The sequence below is a fragment of the Armigeres subalbatus genome, chromosome 2 (assembly GCF_024139115.2).
Source record: "Armigeres subalbatus isolate Guangzhou_Male chromosome 2, GZ_Asu_2, whole genome shotgun sequence".
In the NCBI taxonomy this organism is placed as follows: Eukaryota; Metazoa; Arthropoda; class Insecta; order Diptera; family Culicidae; genus Armigeres; species Armigeres subalbatus.
Window position 1 is genome coordinate 120,562,994 of NC_085140.1, and position 25,063 is coordinate 120,588,056.

At 40.7% G+C, this 25,063-nt stretch overlaps 1 protein-coding gene across 1 annotated transcript in view; it reads right to left on the reverse strand.

The window, feature by feature from the left end:
* The window catches only part of LOC134210758 (23 kDa integral membrane protein-like), a 34,334-nt gene extending 11,280 nt beyond the window's left edge, over positions 1 to 23,054 (reverse strand). Inside the window, exon 1 of the mRNA XM_062687006.1 lies at positions 22,741 to 23,054. Within this exon, the coding sequence (XP_062542990.1) occupies positions 22,741 to 22,806 (66 nt within the window). The 5' untranslated portion in view covers positions 22,807 to 23,054. The remainder of the gene's footprint in view (positions 1 to 22,740) is intronic.
* Positions 23,055 to 25,063: the final 2,009 nt, after the last annotated feature.

The window sequence follows — 25,063 nt, forward strand, 5'->3', positions numbered from 1 at the left end:
TGCATTTTATCAAAGATAATGAAACCGAGAAAACTATATTAAAACAAATAGGATAATTATATAACATATTTGATGTAAAATAGTAATTATTTAGGAAATACATTACTAAAAAATACTTAAAACTAAATTGGATCAGGCTCTCAAACGACCTGCTACACAAAAAATATAATTCTTTATAAAGGTATCCCTGATTTAATTTAGTATACGCATGTGTATACTAAATTAAATCTGGAATAACTTTCAGAGGTCACTTACTGAAATTCAAATTTCTCCAATTTTGCTTTTTTTAAATAAGAAATTAATAGATGGTCGATGTTTCAGCCTGATATAATAATTCTGAATGTATTACAGAAAAACATTCGAGAACTGAGTATATCATCAGAGTAATGCTAAATGAAATTTGAAGTACCTGAGAGCTATACTGCCGTTCTACGCATAATTGTCCCATGTTAACTTTGATCAAAAAATTCAAACTCGATGCAATTTGTCCCACTTATTTTAGAATCAAATGGATCTTAAATGGATCCCACTTTATAAAGACGTTTTCCAGCCTACATGATTGTTAGAACGTCATTTTTCAGTGGGACAAATTGAATTGAATTTGGAGTGTTCTATCAGATCAAAATGGGACGATTATGCGTAGAATGGCAGTATGTTACTCAGTCACTTTTAAACCAAATTCTTTGCTTTGGTCACATTTTGGGTAGAGCTTAAGTAGACCTTCTATACTGCAAACAATTGTATAACTTCACTAAGGGAAGATCCACTAATCACGTAATTTTTGTATGAATTATTACAATTTTATGTATGGATTGTCACACTTCGGGCAACCCCCCTCCTCCCTATGTACGTTACGTAATTTAGGGATGCTCCCTAACGTAAACATAAAGTTGTACCGGATGTTTCGACTTGTTTGACTTCTCTGCGGGAATCACTGCATCACAGTAAGGGCGAGGGGTTCAACCACTGATTAGCTGATAAGACTAGCGTTCAGCACACGCAACATACGGCGATGAGCTGTGTCATAGACTCGTACCTACATTCTATTATCAATTCGATAAGTTACATGAGCTGTCGATTCTCTAGTGCCACAATGAATCATTCAGCACACGGCGTGGCCCTGAGTGCACTTGAAAAAACGCGAACTGAAACGTGTTTGGTAACTAACGGCTCCCAACCGATATTTATCATCATGAGTGTTTGCTGTGAATAACGTGTTACTAATTTATATATGCGAGGGAGGAGTACTGACTGTTGTCTCGTCGTCGTCGACGTCCTTCCGTGTTTGGTCGAACAATTCGAACCTTGGTAGTCCTTTTCACGGCATCTCACCTCGGTGTTTGTCAATGCGGCGAGTCATGTCTGTACGGTAACCTGAAGGCACCTTTTGTGCATATGACCCAGTTCCGGCAGGAGCATTTTCAACTGCGAGAAAGGGATGTTATTAATTTCAGTCACGAAATGACTATGCGAATATTATCATTATTTGATATCAAGGATAAATATCAGTAATATAGAATGAGTGTCATATACTCAAGGTTGTATTTGAATGGGGGCGTCTTATTCCATATCGGGTACCAAACATCTCTTTTTTATATATTATGGTTCCAGTTGAAAATCGAATTTCGAACTCGCGAAAATCGATTTTATTCGCGTTCAACTTATAGCGCATCATTGCGCAACTAGTGCACATTGTTCGCAACCAGATGCGCTATACAGCGCACCAGATGCGCAGTAATAAAACTTGCAACCAATAGGAGAAATATTGATTGTCGTGAGTTCAAAAATTCGGTTTTGAGCTGCACACATAATAACTTATTCTTCGATGTTCTTTCAATGGAACTATCATACCATATCGGTGATGAGACAGATTCCTCAATTGACCATCGTAAATTCTCATCGTTATCAAATTAGTTGTCAAAAGTGACTCTTTAGATAAAGTGTCAAACTTTAATGGTGACAACATATAAAATATAAAACATTAACTTTGTTTTAATAAATATCAAGAGAAACAATGTTCCAGTGATGGTATTCATCTGTCAACCCCAATATAACGATCTTTCGCATTAGATTTTTGTGTTCGAGAAGATTATGACTAGTGCTTCAGCCTTCTAAGATACTTCAACGCTTCGACTAACAAATGGCGTGATTATTGTTAATATCGAAGCGGGAGTATGCTGTCCAAAGTACAATGCTTCTACTGTTGTGGTCGATGATACTTTGGCCTCGGTGCAGTTGCTGGATAACTGAACATGCCATCCAGACGTATAACGCGTTTAGCATCATCACATTTCTTGAAACTGAGACGATATAGATGCTTTTGGACGAGAATTGTGACAATAACAGCACTTATAAAATATTACATCCGCACCACTGCTGCAACTAATTTCGTGGCTAGATGACATTTAAATCATGTTCAATATTTCAATATAAACTACGGATAGTGTTCATATTGTTTAAAGGCAAAGACGACTAATTACGCATAAATTATTACATTTTCCAACAAGTAGAATATTTCAGTTAAATAAATTGAATAAATTTATTAGGAATAAACTGTCCGTTTAAGGTTTAGAAACACATTGGCACAAATAATTTTCTGCAATCTTTGAACATTCGATATAGCTACGATGGCAGAACATGATACAGAACGAGTTGTTTACAAATACACAATCAATGCATAACAAGTCACACATTAGCTATTTCCCTATCTAAATAGGCAAGTCTTAATTTTCTCCGTTTTTTTCAAACACACCCACTCTTATAAATATCTTAGTCACAGCTTCGATCTTAGCGCTTCAAGTGTAACATCGTAGATACTTGGATAGAGCACATTGCACAGGCTGACCTCATCTTTCTAGTTCTAGTTTTGTCCAAGCGAGTTCAATTGACGGAGTGTCTACCCTAATGACTATTTAGACGAACAAGTTTCTAGCCAGCTCGGCACGTTTTATGTTTAGATTTGGACTGAGTGCACATGAAGCATTCAATGGATTCTGTTTATACTCGCATGGTGTTAGTTATATTTAGGCTCTCCGCTGTGAGAAACGACGACGCAAGATGAAATTTCCGATCGATCGCACGCGTTTTAGATATACGTAGCTCGTTCAGCTGCGATGGAAACCACATCACGATCGCGATTGTGTTGACAAAACAGAGTTCGATTCCCTTCATCCATCAGCTCTGGGGGAAATTAATCGACAACTGCAATAAAGTTTGTTGAAATTCAATACTTTGTTGCGGTTAACTTCCCCGGAGTTTTGATCGAATGGGCAACACAAATTTCAACCCTCCTGCTCATGTCTCCTTACATGTCTCCGAACTTCTCTGCTGGTATCATTTTCGGCAGTCACCAGTGAGCCCAAGTTGCATCGGTGGTGACGAAATCGAGGTGGTAGAAGAATTTGTGTGGATGGCTCACATTGTCTTCTCTTGAACCTCTTCCTATCATGTACTTCGTCTTCGACGTGTTGATGACTAGTCCGATCCGCTTGGCTTCCCTCTTTAGTCTGATGTAGGCTTCCTCCATCTTCTCAAAGTTACGTGCCATAATATCTATGTCGTCGGCGAAGCCAAATAGCTGGACGGACTTATTGAAAATTGTACCACTCGTGTTAATCCCTGCTCTTCGTATTACCCCTTCCAAAGCGATGTTGAATAGCAGACACGAAAGACCATCACCTTGCCGTAACCCTCTGCGGGTTTCGAAGGGACTCGAGAATGCCCCTGAAACTCTAACTACGCACATCACCCGATCCACCGTCGCTTTTATCAACCGTGTCAGTTTATCCGGAAATCCGTGTTCGTGCATTAGCTGCCATAGCTGGTCCCGATTGATTGTATCATATGCGGCTTTGAAGTCGATGAATAGATGATGTGTGGGCACGTTGTATTCGCGGCATTTCTGCAGTACTTGGCGAATGGCGAACACCTGGTCCGTGGTGGAGCGTTCGCCCATAAAACCCGCCTGGTACTGCCCCACGAACTCCCTTGCAGTTGGTGCTAGTCGACGGCATAAAATTTGGGAGAGTACCTTGTAGGCGGCGTTCAGCAATGTGATTGCGCGGTAGTTGCTACAATCCAGCTTATCGCCCTTTTTGTAGATGGGACACACGACACCTTCCATCCACTCCTGCGGCAAAACTTCCTCCTCCCAAATCTTGGTAATGACCCAGTGCAGCGCTCTAGCCAGTGCCTCACCACCGTGTTTAAATAGCTCTCCTGGTAGTTGGTCAATCCCAGGGGATGTTGTTCTTCAGCCGGCCAATCTCCTCCTGGATTTCTTGGAGATCCGGAGCCGGTAAAATTATGTCCTGCGCGCGTTCTTCCAGGTCCATCACCATACCGCCATCTTCGTCTGCCACATCGCCATTCAGGTGCTCTTCGTAGTGCTGCCGCCACCTTTGGATCACCTCACGCTCGTTCGTAAGAAGGTTCCCGTTTATGTCCTTACACATATCAGGCTGTGGCACGTGGCCCTTACGTGAACGGTTTAACTTCTCATAGAACTTTCGTGTGTTATTAGCGCGGTACAGTTGCTCCGTTTCTTCACGGTCTCGATCTTCCTGCTGGCGCTTTTTCCTCCGGAAAATCGAGTTTTGTCTGTTCCGCGCCTGTTTATATCGTGCCTCGTTCGCCCTCGTGCGGTGTTGCAGCAATCTCGCCCATGCTGCATCTTCCACTAACTGCTCACATTCGCCGTCATACCAGTCGTTTCTCTGATCCGGGGGCACCGTGCCTAGTGCAGCGGTTGCGGTGCTACCAATGGCGGATCGAATATCTCTCCAGCCATCTTCAAGAGACGCTGCGCCTAGCTGCTCTTCCGTTGGAAGTGCCACTTCCAGCTGCTGCGCGTATTCTTGGGCTTGTCTACCGTCTTGTAGCCGCTCAATGTTAAGCCGCGGCGTCCGACTTCGACACGTGTTGTACACCGTCGAGAGTTTTGAGCGCAGGCATACTGCAACGAGGTAGTGGTCGGATTCAATATTCGCACTGCGGTAAGTGCGGACATTCGTGATGTCGGAGAAGAATTTACCGTCGATTAGAACGTGATCGATTTGGTTTTCCGTTTCTTGGTTAGGTGATCTCCATGTGGCCTTGTGGATATTGCGGGGAAAGAAGGTGCTTCGGACTACCATTCCGCGGGAGGCTGCGAAGTTTATGCATCGTTGGCCGTTGTCATTCGATACGGTGTGCAGACTATCCGGTCCGATGACCGGTCTATACATTTCCTCCCTTCCTACCTGTGCGTTCATGTCACCGATGACGATTTTAACGTCCCGCAGTGGGCATCCATCGTATGTCTGCTCCAGCTGTGCGTAGAACGCTTCTTTCTCGTCGTCGGGTCTCCCTTCGTGTGGGCAGTGCACGTTGATGATGCTATAGTTGAAGAAACGGCCTTTAATCCTCAGCTTGCACATCCTTGCGTTGATTGGCTGCCACCCAATCACGCGTTGGCGCATCTTACCCAGCACTATGAAGCCGGTTCCCAGCTCGTTGGTGGTGCCACAGCTTTGGTAGAAGGTAGCCGCTCGATGCCCGCTTTTCCACACTTTCTGTCCTGTCCAGCAAATCTCCTGCAGCGCCACGACATCGAAGTTGCGGGGATGTAATTCATCGTAGATCATCCTGTCGCAACCTGCGAAACCTAGCGACTTGCAATTCCATGTTCCAAGCTTCCAATCGTGATCCTGTATTCGTCGCCTAGGTCTTTGCCGATTATATCGAATCGCATTATCTCTTATATTGTTCGTAATGATTGGTTTTCTAGGCGGCTTATTGGGCCTGCGCAAACCTCCTGTCTCGTCGGAGGGCCGTCGTGTCAGGGCTGTTTAGCGTCCCATCTAACACCAGGACTTGGGCTTGTGCGCTTTGAGCGGCACACGGTCGCTTTGGTGGGGCCTACTTGTGGATACATGCAGCTTTTTATAGAGGTTTAACAGGGCCCACTGTCAAACCCCACCACATCCTAGGCAAGCCCCACAACTCGCAGATGGCCTGGGGAGGGATCGTCAAGCCCTTGGACATAGTCCCTGCTGCCCGCGTTAATAAAATCAACAACATTTCAATTTAGTTTGCCTTAGATTAGCAAACCAAACTTCGTCTAAACTGCATTTCAGTTATCGGAAGATATTTGCTAACTGAATCGAAAACAGGTTACAGTTATCAAACGCTTAGTTTAATCGCAATTTAAAAGTTCGCAACGAAAATCTCAGCTTATTTGTTGCAGATAAAATTGAGCATCATATTGTCCTTGTTCTTTTTAGGCGAGGACAAAGATAATGATCGATAGTCTCCTTTATTGCTTGTTGTAGCATTTTTCAAAAACGTTTTTTCACTCCTTAAGGCAGCGGATCTTCCAATCCCCTTGAAATCATAATTCCGAGCCCTTTTGAAGGGAAGCTCCTTTAAGCTTTTGAGTCCCTTTAGAGTAGGCTTCCGCGCCTCTTTATTAGAGGCTTCTGAACCTCTAGTAGAGAGGCTTTCGAGCCTCTCGAAGGCGGTTTTCGAGCCACTTAAAAGGAAGTTTCCGTTGCATCTTGAAAGAACGCTTCTAAACCTCTTGATAGTATGCTTCCAAACCTATTGAAAGAAGAATTCTGAGCTTCTTGAAGCGAGGCTTCCGAGCCTCTTGAAAGAAGGCTTCCGAACCACTTGAAAGTAGACTTCCGAGCCTCTTGAAAGCAGGCTTACGAGCCTCTTGAAAGAAGGCAATCTAACCACTTGAAAGGAGGCTTCCGAACCTCTCGAAAGAAGCCTTCCGATCCTCTTGGAAAAAGGCTTCCGAGCCTCTTGAAAGGAGGCTTTTGAGCCTTTTGAAAGAAGGCTTCCGAGCATCTTGAAAGAAGGTTTTTGAGTCTCAAGAAAAGGAGGCGTTTGAGCCTCTAGAAAAAAAAGGCTTTTGAGCTTCTTGAAAGGAGGCTTCCGAGACTCTTGAAAGAAGGCTTTTGAGCCTCTTGGAAGGAGGCCTCTTGAAAGGATCCTTCCAAGCCTCTTGGAAAGAGGCTTCGGGGCCTCTTGAAAGGAGGCTTTCGAGCCTCTAGAAAAGCGCTGGGAAGGAGGCTTCCGAGCCTCTTGAAAGGAGGCTTCCGAGCCTCTTGAGAGGAGGCTTCCGAGCCTCTTGAGAGGAGGCTTCCGGGCCTCTTGAAATGAGGCTTCCGAACCTCTTGAAAGGATGCTTCCGAGCCTCTTGAAAGGAGGCTTCCGAACCTCTTGAAAGGGTGCTTCCGAACCTCTTGAAATGATGCTTCCGAGCCTCTTGAAAGAAGGCAGCCTAACCACTTGAAAGGAGGCTTCCGAGCCTCTTGAAAGGAAGCCTTCGAGCTGCTTGGAAGAAGGCTTCCGAGAGGCGTAAAAGGATGCTTCTAATCCTCTTGCAACGAAGCAACCGAGTTTTAGTGAAAAAAAAAATCATTTTGTTCATTCGACGTTTTGTTCGTTTGATCTTTTGTTCCGCAGCCCTTCATACATTGTGCTGGTTGTGGAAGGCAGGATTCAATTGGGATTTATTAATCGCATTACATATTATGTAGGGGAACGGTTCGCCACTTCATCTCATAGCTCCTATTTCCATCCCATCAAAAACAAAGCAATGGAAAAGAATTTGGTTTGTTTATTATTTTTGTGATTTTTTTCAGCAGTGAGCACGCATGTTGACAAAAAGAAGCGACGAATTTGGTGCCGTGGTTTAGCGATGAGATGGATATATGTACAGTGAGATGGAGATCGGAACAGTTCCCCTACAATATACATTTTTGAAATAGAAAATACACAATTATCAAAACTTTATCAATGAATTTTGGTTGGAATTGTAATATGTCCGCCATTACGCATTTTTGTCCGAGGTACTCGTTAGGGCTAGCGAAGGTACCCCCAGGGGTACATGTACCCCAGGTTGAGAACCGCTGCCTTAAGGAGGTTCTAATACCACCTAGTAAATCTTTATAAATTATTTCCAAAATATATATGCGCAGACGTTTGGCCGCACTTCGCGCCTATTAGTGATTCATATCAACCACAAAATCTGATTCACACCTTCTGGTATAAAAGCTGTACAAACATTTGGAGACACTTCAAGATGTCTGTGTTGTGCCTGATTGAGATTGCCAATTGAAAGTATCTGCATCGACCTTTCTCAGAATTTTCAACGTGTAGAAGCTTAGATCATTGCATTGCTCATGCAAACACCGAATCAAATTTAATGGTCCATTGTCATTCCAACAAATCCAAGAAAGTCGTGTGATAGGAAGGAGCATTACGAATATCCTCATCACTCGTACAAATGTGACAATAACAAAAACGCAAAAACTGACGCGGGGGGAAATTCTGTCACGTTCACATCACATAGATGGTAGTAATTTCATTAATCCATATTTCCCCGTTGATGCGTCAAGGAGTTTAATATAATAGAAATTAGAATAGTTAGCATTTTTGTCGCTTTGAGATGAGTGACGTGCCACCAAGGGGAAGCATTGTTTCAACCGCACCAACAGTTGACACCGATCATCATCTGGTCTGGGAGCATTGAGCATGGCAATGATGTCATCTAATCGGCATCGACAGAAATACATAAACAGACAACAGTAGTTGATGGCGGTTTGTTGTGGGCCGCAAACTGTCCTGACTACCCAATAGTATAGGTACTGGTTGCTGCTGACCTTGACATTGCGTGTGTTTTTGCTGACGGGCTGAGTCAATGCTAGTTAGGCATCCAGTTATGTGTCTATTTTTTTCAAACTTATTCACTAGTATCCAGACACGCTAGTGTTACTGAAACTAAGGGAAAAAAGAAGTATACAAAACAATGCAACCACTGAAATGATTAGGACTTTGGTGTATGATTGCTTTATGATTCCTATGAAGATTTTGAGGTATTGGAATATTTTATTAAATCTCGAAATTTGCAACGCGCTAGAAGTTAATGAAACAGAGTAATGCCTCTAGAGTTGACGTTTACGTGTTTGCCTTTCTCGTATTCTAAGTACGAGAAATGGCTATACCTACATATATTCGCTCCAAAAATTAACTAACTAACGAAACGTCACTTTGGTAGAGATCTCGGCAAATTTCAAGTTTGCCAAAACTCGGCGGTGCCCGTTTCAAGAAAATAAACAAAAAATACTGAGATCTCGGCCAAAAAATAAATGTGTAGGACTGTTGTAGAATGGATCCTCTACGCTTCTTCGCTGTGGAAACTGATCGATAGTTTTTGAAAAATATACATTTTCAATGGTTGGCCAAATTAGGCACTAAGGTGGCCAAAACCGGTACACTTCCCCTATCTATTTCTATTCCAGTTTTCATTTAGTATTCTGCTATTCCTAAGACATACCTAATTAAATTGTGGACAATTTTCGTGAAGCACGTCAGGGTAGGCCACTTGCTCAATCTCAAATCTATTGTGCTCTAGCTGAAGTCATTTCAACGCATGACGCACGGAAATTCAAAATTTATTTATATGCATATGGATTTCACGATTTTATTCACTGGTGCAGTTCAGTTAATCAAACAAACCTTTAACGGCAATTGTTAAATGTGTGAATGTATAACATTCGGCATGAAATCACCATCGGAACCGTTCTGCCAACAAAGTCCATTAATGCGGCTGAATGTTCGTCACCAAGTTTACCGAAGGCACACCATCGGATGGTGCAAGTATTTTGTATATTTGCAGAACGTTGTGAATACACCTACACTATGGCGCGGCCAAAATAAACTGATAACAGTGCCGATAAGATTTCAGGCGATGAAGCTCGGGCTCCAAATTAAAGATAACAATATGCTTGCTTCGCGCAAAAGTCCCAATTTTGTATTTTTTGCCGTATCTGCCTTTCTTGTAAATGCCTTTACTTCAGAATCACTGCAAAACCGAACTGCTTATGAAAGGACAGGAATTCCATAGTGTTATGTATCAATCGACTCAAATCGACGAATTGAGGTGCGTCTGCGAGAATGTGAGATACACTTTTTGATATCCGATTTGAACGCAACACGTTGTATTTGACGAGGAATGTGAATGATGAAAATGGCCACAGTGTAGGTCATGAAGCCAATTTTGAGTTTCTTACTTGATATTGTTCAATTTGGGAAATCGTAATTGACATTCGACACTTGATTAATTATTTTGGAGAGTCTTGGGGGAAATGTTATTATCAATTCAGTAGAAACCGAATTAGCCGATAGCTTTCCGAAGATAGGTTTAGCGTACGGATTGTGAGAAAAAACAACTTTGCTAATCGCCCATTTCGGTTCTCTACTGAATTGATGATACACGGTTATAAGACTTTACAATTCTTCCATTTACTTCCACTTTAATCTTATACCTAGTGGAAATAAATGGAAGAATCGTAGAGTTGACACTTTTAAAACATGCTAGTAAAGGTAATCAATCCAATTTACCCAAAAATGGCTACCATCACGCAGTGGACGATGGATTATATCACACGACTAACGACTAGCACGACCAATGATCCTTTTCACTGAGAGCAAGGTGTACTCAGTATTTTTGCGATTTAGGGGCAGTCTGAGGCTCTCCGAACCCATCGACCCCTTTCATTATTTATATATGCATGTATTTATAAATATAAAAGTGAACACCCACTCTTAACGGCATAAACATGTGCGTATTTGACTACCGTCGTCGGGGGTGACAATGGGTCAAATGGGGGTGAGAATGGGTCACTGTTTCAAGTACTTAGAATGCTTGTAGAATGGATTGAATGTATCTGAGGGCAAGAAGACTAAAATATAAGAGACCTTTTTGAACGATTTTGCTATTCGACCTACAGGCTGCCAGTGAGCGCGATGACCCATTCTCACCCCCCAGACCCATTGTCACCCCCGATGGAGGTATTGAAATGTTTCATACAAAATCACAAGGGAGATATTTCAAATCTCCAGATAGATAGGGAGCTACTCACGTCGTTAAGTGAATACTCCTAACGTGTTTGATCAGTTACCCTTTGCCGTTTTGATTAGTTTACGTAGACGGTTGTAATCATTTTATAATTGTGCGGCAAGTGCATTCGCTTATCTATGTTTACTTTGTTATCTTTCTAAGAAAACGAAGCTTGCTGACTAAGGTTTAATCTCTACGATAATCGTCCACTAAAAAATATCCACTGACATCATTCAAAAGGAGCGTGCAAAAATATCTAATATGATATAAGGAAGTTATGAATTTTCGGGTTGGAATTCATTTTTTCATCTCACTGACACAAATTCATATGAAAAGAAACAAGTTTAACATCTTTTCATTAATTGGCATAACAGTTGGGTAATCGCAGTTTTCGGAAATAATGCGAAAATGTTAAATTTTTTACAATTATTTTCATTTAAACTAGAAATACTAGAATAAGAGATCGGCAAAGCGGTTCCAAATCGACTTGTTTACTTTTTTCCCCATAAGAGTCAAGCAAAAAGATCAAGTATTATTTCCACTATATCACACATTTTCATACGTTGCTATTTCGACAGTTTTTCACTCCGCCGGTCTCTGGTGATAGGGTTGCTAATTTAAACATCATGCTTTTCATAAAAAAAATACGGATTGAAGAATGTACATAACAATTATTGCTCGCATGTATATTGGTAGTCTCCATGAAATTTTTATTCTATCAGCCATTTCCACTTACCATTTTTTTTACCTCTGGGTCTGAAAGAAAATCGTCCTCGACAAATTTGTCTTTATGACGGAGATGTGAATGACAGAATTGTAAGTGATCAATAGCAAAAACCATTTGCTGTATGAAATACAGCATGAAAAAGGCAAAAAAATCAATGAAGGTAATACTGCAGAAAATATCATCATAAGTCAAGAAAATATATACTTTCATCTTCAAAGGATGAATTTTCCCGGAAAAAGGCAAAGTAAAAAACGATTACTCGGCGTAAGGCAAGAAATGATATGGTTCCTTCTTTCTATTCAGGCATTCGCTCGGCCTAAGGCAAGGGAGATATGATTTCTTTTTTCAATTCATGCATTTTCTAATTCCAGAATAGGGGAAGATATGTACCCTTCTTTCAATTCAGGTATTTTCAATCCTATATTTTACCAGAAATTTATAAAGAATTCAGCAATCCACTGTGCCAAAGTGCTTTTTGTTCAAGTCAGTGAGATGTTTGGCGACATCTGCTACAAAAGCCAAGTCACTCATCTATTCAGGATCATGCAGCTCGGGCAGTGGGTTTCATTTACTTTGTGCCATTTTCTTTTCGTAAAGAATAAAATTTCTCCAGCATGGTACTATGGCTTAGTCAATGAAATTCGCAATAATACAGCAAGTCTTCGTATTCGGCTTTTATTTCCGTCAATATAATTTATAATTGATGTGGGGTGAGTTCCCTAATGTTGATCAAGTTGATTATCTTGAAAACGTGCGTCAATACTTTAAGGAATATTGATCGTTTTTGCATATCGATTATTTTGGTGAAAATTCGATGGCAGAGAATAACCGCCATACCTATATGATTGCTTTTCCCTGCTTAGAATTGTCACAACGTCATTGTTCATTCCTGTCTTTGCTGGTGCTCCATCAATCGTAAGGTCACTTAAGTTCTCGAAGGGGAAAAAAGTTCCTTCTCACAGGTCCCAACAGCCCTCAGGTTTTTCTCGTTAGTTGCTCCCTGCCATCAATTCCTCTTATCTTATGAAGACAGCCACCTTTGCCACGTTTTTCACGTCAGTATTTTCATCGTTTGCGAGAGAGTATAATATGAAGCAGGCGGCTTTTTCACAACAACCGAAATGCATTCCTTAACAATAACAAGTTCTCCGTCCTGGAAAGGTTTCATTCGTTTTGCCAAAATCTTACTAACAGCAAAACTGGCCCGTACTACATTTTCTTACTTCGTATTTTTTCTAGTGAAGAGAGTTTGTTGCTTCTATAATTCACTGTACACAAATAATTTGTATTATATAAATCAGCGGTTCTCAACCTTTTTCTTGGGAGGTACCAATTCATACTTTTGCATTCATTGAGGTACCCCCTATTTTTATTGCCGTTCTTCGGCGAAATTAAGCGTTGTTTCATAATTCCGTGTAAGTTTTCAATTTAAATTAAGTTCACAAATCAAGCTTCTTACAACCTTGAAATTTTTTAAAGACTTCCGAGCCTTTTGAAAGGATGTATTTGAGCCGATTGGAAGGTCTGAGCCGTATAGAAGGAGGCTTCTGAGCGAGGTTCCTAAACCTCTTGAAAGAGGGCTCCCGAACCTCAGGAAAGGAGGCTGCCAACCCGCATAAATCCAAACGATAGCCGAACCATTATTGGAAGGGTATACGTTCCAGGTTAAGCCATAATATTAAAGGTACTTAACCATAACCGCACTGTAGTCTGATAACATTTTGACCATAATGACTATGGTTTTCCTAGACCGGACTGTATGAGCAACGGGTTGTTAAGAATGTTAACCGTAAGAGAAAACGATTTTCTTCATACATTTTCGGAGGAAAGATTGTGTCAGTATTAAATCGATTATGGTTCGTAGACCGTAAACTTTATTAAGGTTGAGATAATTGTTTTACCATAAATATGTATTGTTCGAAGATCTTAATGTTAATGGGTAACGATATCAACTATGCCCATGATATATTTGTAACTGTACAAAGAGCAGTGAATTTGTATGCGGGAAGCCTATTGAAAGGTGGCTCAGGAACCTTTTGAAACGAGGCTCTCGGCTCGGAAGCCTCCTTTCAAGAGGCTCGGAAGCCTTGTTTCAAGAGGCTCAAGAAGGGAGGCTTTCGAGCCTCTCGAAAGAAGGCTTTCGTGCTTCTCCAAAGGAGGCTTCCAACTTTCTTGGAAGGAGGCTTCCGAGCTTCTTGAAAGGAGACCTTTTGTGAGGAGGCTCCCAAGAGTCTTAAAAGTAGGTTTTTGAGCCTCTCGAAAGGACGCTTGTGAGCCTCTCGGAAGGAGGCTTGTGAGACTCTTGGAAGAAGGCTTTCGAGCGTCTCAAAAGGAGGCTTATGAGCCTCTTGAAGGGAGGCTTCCGAGCCTCTTGAAAGGAGGCTTCCGAGCCTCTTGAAAGGAGGCTTCCGAGCCTCTTGAAAGGAGGCTTCCGAGCCTCTTGAAAGGAGGCTTCTGAGGCCTCTTGAAAGGAGGCTTCTGAGCCTCTTGAAGGAGGCTCTGAGGCCTCTTGAAAGGAGGCCTGAGCCTCTTGAAAGGAGGCTTCAGAGCCTCTTGAAAGGAGGATCCTGAGCCTCTTGAAAGGAGACTCTGAGCCTCTTGAAAGGAGGCTTCTGAGGCCTCTTGAAAGGAGGCTTGAGCCTCTTGAAAGGAGGCTTCTGAGCCTCTTGAAAGGAGGCCTGAGCCTCTTGAAAGGAGGCTTCTGAGCCTCTTGAAAGGAGGCCTTCCTGAGCCTCTTGAAAGGAGGCTTCTGAGCCTCTTGAAAGGAGGCTTCTGAGCCTCTTGAAAGGAGGCCTGAGGCCTCTTGAAAGGAGGCTTCTGAGCCTCTTGAAAGGAGGCTCTGAGCATCTTGAAAGGAGGCTTGAGAGCCTCTTGAAAGGAGGCTTCTGAGCTGCTTGAAAGGAGGCTTCCTGAGCCTCTTGAAAGGAGGCTTCCGAGGCCTCTTGAAAGGAGGCTTGAGCCTCTTGAACGGAGGCTTCAGGCCTCTTGAAAGGAGGCTTCTGAGCCTCTTGAAAGGAGGCTCTGAGGCCTTTGAAAGGAGGCTTCTGAGGCCTCTTGAAAGGAGGCACTGAGCCTCTTGAAATGAGGCCTGAGCCTCTTGAAAGGAGGCTTCTGAGCCTCTTGAAAGGAGGCTTCTGAGGCCTCTTGAAAGGAGGCTGAGGCCTCTTGAAAGGAGGCTTCCGAGCCTCTTGAAAGGAGGCTTCCGAGCCTCTTGAAAGGAGGCTTCCGAGCCTCTTGAAAGGAGGCTTCCGAGCCTCTTGAAAGGAGGCTTCCGAGCCTCTTGAAAGGAGGCTTCCGAGCCTCTTGAAAGGAGGCTTCCGAGCCTCTTGAAAGGAGGCTTCCGGAATACATCCGCCATTACGCATTCTTGTCCGAGGTACACCCTGGAGCCAGCGTAGGTACCCCCAGTGGAAAATGTACCACAGGTTGAGAACCGCTGATATAAATAAAAAATTAAATTTAAATAATTTGAAGTTCTATCAAGTTTTGTTTCCTACCTGGCTACCTACCTACCTATCTTTCAAATATCATATTTCATAGAATACTTGGATTCAGATTTTATTCCTTAAATATGGCAAGACTTTCCGAACTAATAAAACAGACCGGCCTTCCTTTTTTCAACATGAACATAAACTACTCTGACCAATCTTTATTAAAAACGCGATGTTCCACATCAACCTTTTGTGTCTTGGGGTCGCTTATTGCAATCATTTCAAAATATGCAATATATTATTTTTGAATTTATAATTCAGATAAATGATTTTGCAGCGCGAGCTTTTGTTTTAAACTTACGTATTTAAAAATCTATATAGGGGAACAGACGGCTTTGGCAGGTTATGTTCTATTATTGTCAGGGGGGTTTTTGTCGACCAAATTTTATGAAGTTTGGCCACAATATTCTTTGATATGCAAAGAATGTTTAGGCCAAATTTGAGCATAATCAGTCATAAAAAAACCCCCTGACAATAATAGAATAAAACCTGCCAAAGCCGTCATTTCCCCTACATAAAAATGAATTTCTGTCTGTCTGACTCTTATAGACTCGGAAACTACTGAACCGATCAGCGTACAAATTTGTATGCAGAGGTTTTTGGGGCCAGGGAAGGTTCTTAAGATGGTTCGAGACACTTCCCCCTTTGGAAAGGGGGGTTCCCGTACAAATGAAACAGAATTTTCTTTATAACTCGAGAACTAATTAGAGAATAAATCAATTTTTGGCGAAACGAAGTTTGTCGGGTCTGTTAGTGAATAATAAAAAGAGCTTCTCTAGCTAGATAGAAAAGCTGGCGGGTCGATTATGAGATTATTTTTCTCGCACGCCGCGGGCCACAAAAAAACAAGAAAAGATATGACCCCTTTTTTTAAAATAACATCCGATCTCGACTGACCATAAAATAATAAAAATTCGATTTTCGACTTTTCCAAGGGGGGGGGGGGGGCTTGAGAAAATTTTCATGGGTAAAAATTTCAAAACTTTGATGAATTTTAGGAACCCCTAAATCATGTCCGAATGACCTCAAATTTTGCATGGGGTCATATTTTGGGGTAATGAAACTTGTGAGCAATGTCGTTTTTTGAAATTCAAAAATGTCATTTTCATTGGCACCCTACTGTATATCCATACATGGAAAATCAATGTCAAATTATTTTGATGCTGATTTATCTTGCTAGCGTGTGTTTATATTTAAAACTAGCGAAAGAAACCCAGCTTTGACAGGGTGTTACAAATGTCACAATGAACTATTTGCTACAGCATACTCTAGATCAATTTCCGTGCGTTTGTTTTGTTTTCCTCAACAGCTGACTCAAAATTGTATTCTAATGATTTTTTTACATTTCCCCTTTAAATTCACCAACTTTTTGTATATACAAACCTTGCGGATCCCAAAACGAATCGATCAGGGAAAAAAATCTTGCAAATCGGTCAACCCGTTCGCGAGTTAAATCGCTCTAATAACAATTATGCCATATGGCCATTATGCCGAACGACCATTATGCCGAACGGCCTTTATATCAAACGGACATTATGCCAAACGACTTTTTTTCCTCAGTTTGTACGTCACTAGAAATCTACAGACGCTGACCATGTACCACAAACCAAGAAGATCGGTTGTAACGCGCCCGAGTGGTAAACGTTGTGGACGGGAATAGTGGGTGCTGCCCAAATGGTCGAATACCTTAAATATAAATAGGAACTAGAAGATGCAAAATAAACCCAGATCAGATAAATTAACTAATGCATTTTAATACGTTTTTCAAGCAACACGACAGATACCACAAATCTTTTTCCAACAAGGCTTCTATCAATGAATTATTCAAATGCACATGTTAGTTCACTGAACTAGTAAATCATCAGTCGGGTAAAACCACTAACTCTATGTCCTGATTACTTTATAACTCCTCAACCTACTTGTGCATAACCTCCATACGAAAACAATAATTAATTTTGCTCGATACGATCGCGATCGGTTGCTTCGCCTTTGCCGGAGCAGCCTAGCCGCATCCGCGATCGAACCGAGCTCCAAAACATCCTTGAAAAGTCCATTCCTTTTCCGTCGAAGCGGGGTACACCGTCTGTCTGTCTGTCCACACAAGAACGTGTTCCCTCGTCTCATAAAGCGTGCGCTCACAAATATGTAACTACGGGTCGGTAGATGTGAAGCAACACACGTGTGGATCTGAATTCACGAATAATCAAAATAATGAAATCAATACGCTTGCTTGAATCTAAAGTTCTCAAGAACGATTTAGTCGCTCTCTAGAACATATAAATAAGCTCTGTTATAAGAAGGGAACCCAAAAGTTGGATGACTGTTATTCAAGCTCTTTATTAGTCACCATTCGTTAACGAACCACCGAGATGTATTTCTTGTATCAATACGCTGAGCTGATGCGCAAGGAAGTGTTTGTTGATCTTTCTTCGCATCTTCGAGAATGTTTTTCAATGAATAAAATCGAACAACGAGAGTGTAAGCGAACATTTTCGTTGTTATGTCTTGTAGATGTAAGCAGTTATACAGACACAGCGAAGACTTCGCAAACAGTGCATACAATTGCATATTGAGGAACTGCGGAAAATAGGGGTTTGGCTGGTTCTACATGTAAGGAGCTGTATGGTACACTTGAAGATTTGTGACTTGCAATGAAGTTATTTCAGCTTGAGGCGAACGATTGAAAATACAGCTTTTTTGGTGTCAGTTTGAATTGGTTCGATGCAAATACTTAGAAGGTGTTCAGCGCACGATAAAAACAAGCAACATTCTAGAACTTCATCTGAAATAAAACGATAATCACTTTAGATGCTCAGAATTTTAAGTTAACATAAGCGAATAAGAAAACAGAATCTAGGAATTTAGATGTAAAATAACTTCATTTAGTTTAAAATAACTTCATGTTCATTGCAAACATCATAAACAAATGAAATTTGCCCATTCCCTTTGCTTGGCATTCAAATATCTATCGATTTATGAGTATAGACCCTCCAATTTTTGATAAAAATATGACAAGAAGAAAAGTTGGAAGTTCTGTTGAAGACATACATTGAATAGATATTGGGCACTGGGCAGCCACTAGTGTGACAATTAAGACATTGGCATATTTTCGATTGAAGATTTTTCTTCGTCAAGCGGGACTCAGAAATTCGAAGTGTTATAGAATTTTGAAGGGATTTTCTGAAACTTGTAATACATATCGACGAACTCTCCGTATACTTAGGAATAGGAATTATGAAGGAACTCTGAAGTATTTTTATGCGATTTCTCATATGTATCCGCCCGGCAAATCTATTTCAAAATTCGCCCTGTTGATAGCAGATTACACAACATAGAACAGCAAAGGTAGGCCGGAGGTTTTCCAGTTTGCTTCCATAGAAAGTACACTCACGGCTCAGTCTTTCGTCCAACTGATACCGCATCGAATTTCAGCTGAATTGTCAGTAAACGGAGCTCCATGCTAGCCATCCAGTGTATAGGACATAAGCCTATCACAGCCGAATGCCATCGTGACATACTCATCAACTATCAGAACGTCGGGCGGTGGTACCGATAGCGATATTTACAACTATCGCTAAGCAATGATTCATGATTCCAGGAACATTATTCATGGTACTGTGAAATGCTCATCAGTCGACAAAATGTATGACCGGTTAAACTAAATTCTCAACAAAAAACAAGCATGGCTGAGATGTAGCACGCCGAACTCTCACCAAGTGGACTTGTGTTCGAACCCTGCGTTTTACTTTGTTTCCCGTAATTCATCGCATGTGTTACGCAAAAATAATTCATGAATTAAACTGCCTATGATCGCATATTTGTAACACTCGCATTTTTGTTCATTTTTTAAGAAGCCTGTGAATCGTCCAGAAAGCTCAATTTACTACATCTAATCCCACAACAGTAAAGTAGGCTTTACTATATCTTGCTTATCTGTGGTAGGCTGGAAATGATTGAGTTTGTTATTTTGGCGCTAAAAGTGTCGGGATCAGATCTATGTGAGTAATTGTTTAAATCATCTCAAAAGTTTTCAGCCTTACAGAAAATTATTAGTTTACAAATTTTAAAAAATATTCACCGTCTGATATTCATTCCGTGCACAACGGAACATGAATTTGAATAATATGTTACAAAAATAGGGTGACGAAGTAGGCCGACCAAAAACATTCGATTTTTTAAAACTCTGGGAACAACTGTGGATCACAATCATATTACCGCTGCATGTGGCTACTTTTCACCTCGGGGCTTAGTTCTATGGTGCGGTACAAGGGATTTATCGGGTTTTTAAGGTCACTCTTCACGGAATCCAAGTTTCAAAGTGCTCGCGTTTTCGTGGATCTGCTGAATGCGAAATGTTATGAAATCAGATCTTTGTACAAAAACGCATTCGGACTTCATAACAAGAAGCAAAACTATGTTTGAACATCAGTACCGATGTGTGGTCAAAATCACTTTTTTTTAAGCCGAAACCTTATAGGGTAACGATGGTATTTTGGACATCTGAATATATTTTGGACTTTGGCTATATTTTGTTTATTTTGTTACATAAATGTGATTATGAAAGAGGCCAAAGAGACACATGATTCCTATTTGTTTAAAGAAAGCTATGTAGAAAAACACGGAAAATATAACCAACAGTCCAAAATATATTCAGATGTCCAAAATACATCATTTACCCTACTTATATTTCAGTGATTTTTCTTGGTCGCGCAGATGACTCGTCGGCTTTCATCGAAACGGGTATCACGGCAACATTCGTATTCGGACACGGCCGGCGCTGGTATTGCTTAATTTTGGGTCCCCAATTTCCATTATTGAAGATGATATTAGTCCCAAACATCATCTATTGGTTCTCAGTGCAATTATAACTGATCGACTAGCACCATTAAGGAGTCAATCATGTTCATACACATTGCTTGCTTTTGAAGATTTATGGCACCAGAAACCCAGGTGTTGTCTTGACATTGTCGCGATTCAACTTAAGAATTTCATCACAAATTGGTGCTGATTTTTTTCTGCTGCTTCGAAGAGAGGGTACACCCAACACGAAGAGAGGGTACACCCCAGGGCTGTTAGATTTTCCAACAATTCTGTATAAGAATCTACCAAAACATGTATAAGAACTGGGCATATGCGAAATTGTTAGATTCTTATACAAAAAATGTAAGAAAAGCTTACAAAATTGTTAGATTCTTATACAATATTTGTATAAGAATCTAGCAATTTCGCATATGCCCAGTTTTTATACAGGTTTTAGTAGATTCTTATACATAATTGTTGGAAAATCTAACAACCGCCGGTTGGGTGTATGACCTTATCTGAATCTAAGACTTGTCAAGAAGTGGTCTTTTGTAGCTGTAACCAGTACTGGCCATTTTCATGATTGTCATGCGAGACCGAAAACAGAGGCATTCAACAATCAAGAGCTCAAAAGAAAATGTAGCAGGCTACTGTTACCTGTCACATTACAAGCGGTCATGATGGGAATGTTTGTTTTGTTATAAAACCTTAATTTCCAAAGCATTCTAATAGATTGTGTTTTCCAGAGAGTGAGACTTCAAAATGTAAAACTCGCGTGACTTCTCGCGTGACTGAAATTCTGGCGTAATTTTTGAAAACGTCGTATGTCCAAAAGAAAGGCTCTCTTTGTTTACTCTCTCTTTCGATTATTACAAAGCCATGCTAACATCGGATTTTTCAGCGCAGATCTGAAGAGAATACCTTTGTCTAGAGAGCTGCGGTGAACATAGTGCAACAAATTCAAAACTAGCCTAGATATTAGCAAAAGAGAGCATAATGAAAGAGAGTCTCTCATTTGGACATACGACGTTTTCAAAATTCAAGCTAGAATTAAGCTTCTCAGCACTGACTGTCCCTCCATAGCCGTGCGGTAAGATGCGCGGCTACAAAGCAAGACCATGCTGAGGGTGGCTGGGTTCGATTTCCGGTGCCGATCTAGACAATTTTCGGATTGGAAATTGTCTCGACTTCTCTGATCGTGGGCATTCAAGTACCATCGTGTACCGGGCCTTCTAGAAAAAGTTTGTTTTTGGAGCGAATATATAGCCTTAACTCGTAGAAAGAATACGAGAAAGGGTAAAACAAATGAAAAAAAAATCAGATTCGCTTAACTCTGTTAATTGCTAATACTGGCAAGAAATTTCTTCGAAACATATTAGTCGAAGCACAGTCCTTGATGCGTATCATGAAAGAACCCGGGGAATATTGAGGAAAAAAAAGTTCTTCACTATCAAAGTTGAAAATAGCGTTGTTTTTGATAAATTTTATTGCATTCGTATTTTTTTTAATTTTTGTTTTAGCACACCATTTTAAAACTTATACAATTACCTTTGTAATAATTGTTCTACCTATTTCTGACTTTGACACCTTATATCTCTGGAGTGGGGCCCTCCTTAGCCGTGCGGTAAGACGCGCGGCTACAAAGCAAGACCATGCTGAGGGTGACTGGGTTCGATTCCCGGTGCCGGTCTAGGAAATTTTCGGATAGGAAATTATCTCGACTTCCCTGGGCATAAAAGTATCATCGTGTTAGCCTCATGATATATAAATTCAAAAATGGTAACCTGGCTTAGAAACCTCGCAGTTAATAACTGTGGAAGAGCTTAATGAACTGCGAGGCGGCAATGTCCCAGTGGGGGATGTAATGCCAATGAAGAGGAAGAAGCACTAACTGTAATAATATATGAACGTTTCTGTTTACACTAAAAGCTGAGCATTTTTTAGGTTTTTTTTTACTTTTTTAGGTTTTTGACATTTGACTTAAAAACTTTTTAAGTGTATGTGACAATGTGACAATGCAGATGTCCATCATTTTGACATTGTTTTGACGTTTAGTGGTCCAATCGTTGGAAAGTTTTTGCGACTATTGAGCTGCAGTTGAAAAGCATTGCTGTTAATGGCAGTGGGGTTGTCGAATATCTATTGTACAGTAAACGATTGATTTTAACACACCGGTAAGCCATCATTACTGAATGTAAAAGGACTGTTGTTCAGCGGCAAGCAACTTCTATATCAACTAGTTGCTACGTAATTTTTCGAGTACCACAAATTAGTACCTATAGAATTTTCGCAAAATCATATTGGTATAAATTGAAATTTTTATAAACTACAATGGTGACACAGTTGTACGATTCGTCATTAAACATTTCAAATGAAAGTTTGTGAGTAAGATCGTTTTATTTGGTTTAGGTTTAACCAAACAACAGTCAATTTCTCACCATTCTAGATCGATGATATCATGCGACTACCCGCCTCACATACATTCATCGTCTAACGCAAATACACATCGGTAGACAGGAAGCAATTTCAAAACAATCAACCACACGAGCTATTCAAAGTGATCTCTTCCACTACCTACTAAACCGGTTGATGGTTTTACAACGCAAAGTAAATCCCAGCTACTGCCATCCATTTGTCATCCGTTGCTATTACTGTTCTCAGTCTATCCAATTAACCACGTGACTCTCAATTGGTTGATTTGCACTCGTCGAATGTTGCATCGCATGTGTAATTGTCTTCACCAGCTCAGCTTTACCAATTTTTCGATGCGTAAGCACCGATATGAATAAACATAGAACGTAGTATAAATAACTTCACTAATAACTCACCGAGCACAGCAGGTTGAACACGAAAAGCACGTATTTGATAGTCGACAAACCGCAATTTAACCCCATCGTGTGGCGATAGTCGTTTCTTGTAGCTCTGCAAATCTACACCTTCGGGAAAATATTACTGGCGAATACTTTCACTCTCTGAACCCTCGACCTTGTCTTCCAATTCTTTACTCGAACGCACTGCAATGCCCTTCGTTGAATGTTCTTCGCCTTCTCACTAACTGAATGTTTCACTCGATTTTCCACGCCCCCGAAACGTCCGTATTGCTTTAGATCTCGATCACGACTAACGTTTTGTAGATGCATTCAACCGGTGTGTTTTTGAAGCTGGTATACCATCGCCACACGTACACATCGTATATTTACAAACGCTGTCAACTTCCAAGCACAAGGTACGCATGGGTATAGTGGTCGATCATGATTCCACATACCAGCGCATTGGTTGCACTTGTGAGTATGGCGCGAAAAAATTTTATAGCCATGTGACTGTGGTGGAAAAGCGGAAAATGATGAGGGAAGCTATAATGATAGGGACGGTGAATCACACTTCGTCAGTATGCGTCGAGGCGCGTTAGTTATATTTCAGAGGAGGTTTGGGAACTAGGAGGCACATCAAAATTGATGAAAATTTGTTCATGATTTTTTAACAAACTATATTTATTGTTCACCTCTTGGTGTACATAAACTTTTACAATTTTTAACGTGTTCGCCCTTCTCGTACCAAGGTACATTTACTCTAGGACGATTTTGTGATAGAAGGCCCATAGTATTATATACCAATCGACTCAGCTTGACAAATTGAGATCACGTCTGTCTGTCCCGGGCAGAAGCCATGAACAGAATAACAAAACATGATATGGACTTGATTGATATAAGCAAGGATGTTAACGATCATTCAGTAATTTGCGTTCGATCATTTAGTAGTTGTCAATAACACATTCCAGAAGCTGAATTTCAAAATATGTTGTATGGTGGACTTCTAGTGCAAAGGTTTTTCTACAACTCTGCCTAATGGTTCGTTGTTTGAATTCCACTAGTAACGGAGTTATAGCTTTAGTTTCAGTAACTTAGACTAAATGATAACAAAATTCCAATCATTTAGTTTGAGTTACTGCAACTAGCGCTCTAACTCCGTTATTAGTTGAATTCTAATAACGAACCATTAGGCAAAGTTGTAGAAAAACCTTCGCACTAGAAGTCCATCACACAACATATTTTGAAATTCAGCTTCTGGAATGTATTATTGACAAACTACTAAATGATCGAACGCAAATTACTGAATGATCATTAACATCCTTGGATATAAGAGATAAAAGAACAGGCAACAATATCAAAAATTTGCACCGAAATATCATTTAAATATCAAGATATGCTATGGATGAGAACAAACTAATGACATTTGATATCGATCACTTATTACAAATAACATATCATGATATCCTTACGATATTTAAGTGCAAAATATTAATATTGTCATCTGATCTTTTATCTCTTATATCAATCATGTCCATATCTCATTTTGCTATCTTATCAACATTTGATATTATTGACCTATTTTCGTCTACTCGGGGTGTGTATGGAGGCAACAGGCACTATGTCCAAGAGCTTGAGGGTCCCTCCCCAGGATAATTGCGAGTTGTGGTGTGGTTCTCTGTTAAATATTGTTTTCGCTATTCTTTCTTTCGATATTCGCACTAAGTGACCAGCCCACTGAAGTCTGCCGTATTTTATTCGATTCACAATATTTTCTTCTTTGTACACCCGACTTTTTTTACACGGGGGATGCGTTCCGTGTAAAAAAAGTTTTCAGTTCAAAATTCGAAAATCCGTGTAAAAAAAGTTTTATGATTTCTCGACAAATCATGCAAAATGGAGCAACTTTGCAAAAATTTTGTATGGGATTTTTTTTTACCCGCCATGTAAAAAAATCCGTTTAAAAACAGAATCGGGTGTATACTTGATACTGCTCATGATTCATGCGTCTGTGCCACACATCATTTTCTATTTTCCCTCCGAGTATTGTACGCAGCACTTTTCGCTCGAAAACCCTGAAAGCTCTCCGGTTGGTCTCTTTTACCGTCCAAGCTTCTTGTCCATAAAGGGCCACTGGTAGAATCAGAGTTTTGTATAGAGCAAATTTCGTTTCCGTCTGCTAGTTGCGGGACCTAAGCTGGTTACGTAATCCGTAAAAGGCCCTATTCGCAGCAGCAATATGACCTCTGCACATCAGTCTAAGGTCTTCAATCCGTCTAAGGTCGCAAACGAGGTTGACACTTCGACTGCAATCCAAATAAGGTACCAGAGTGTAAAATAATCG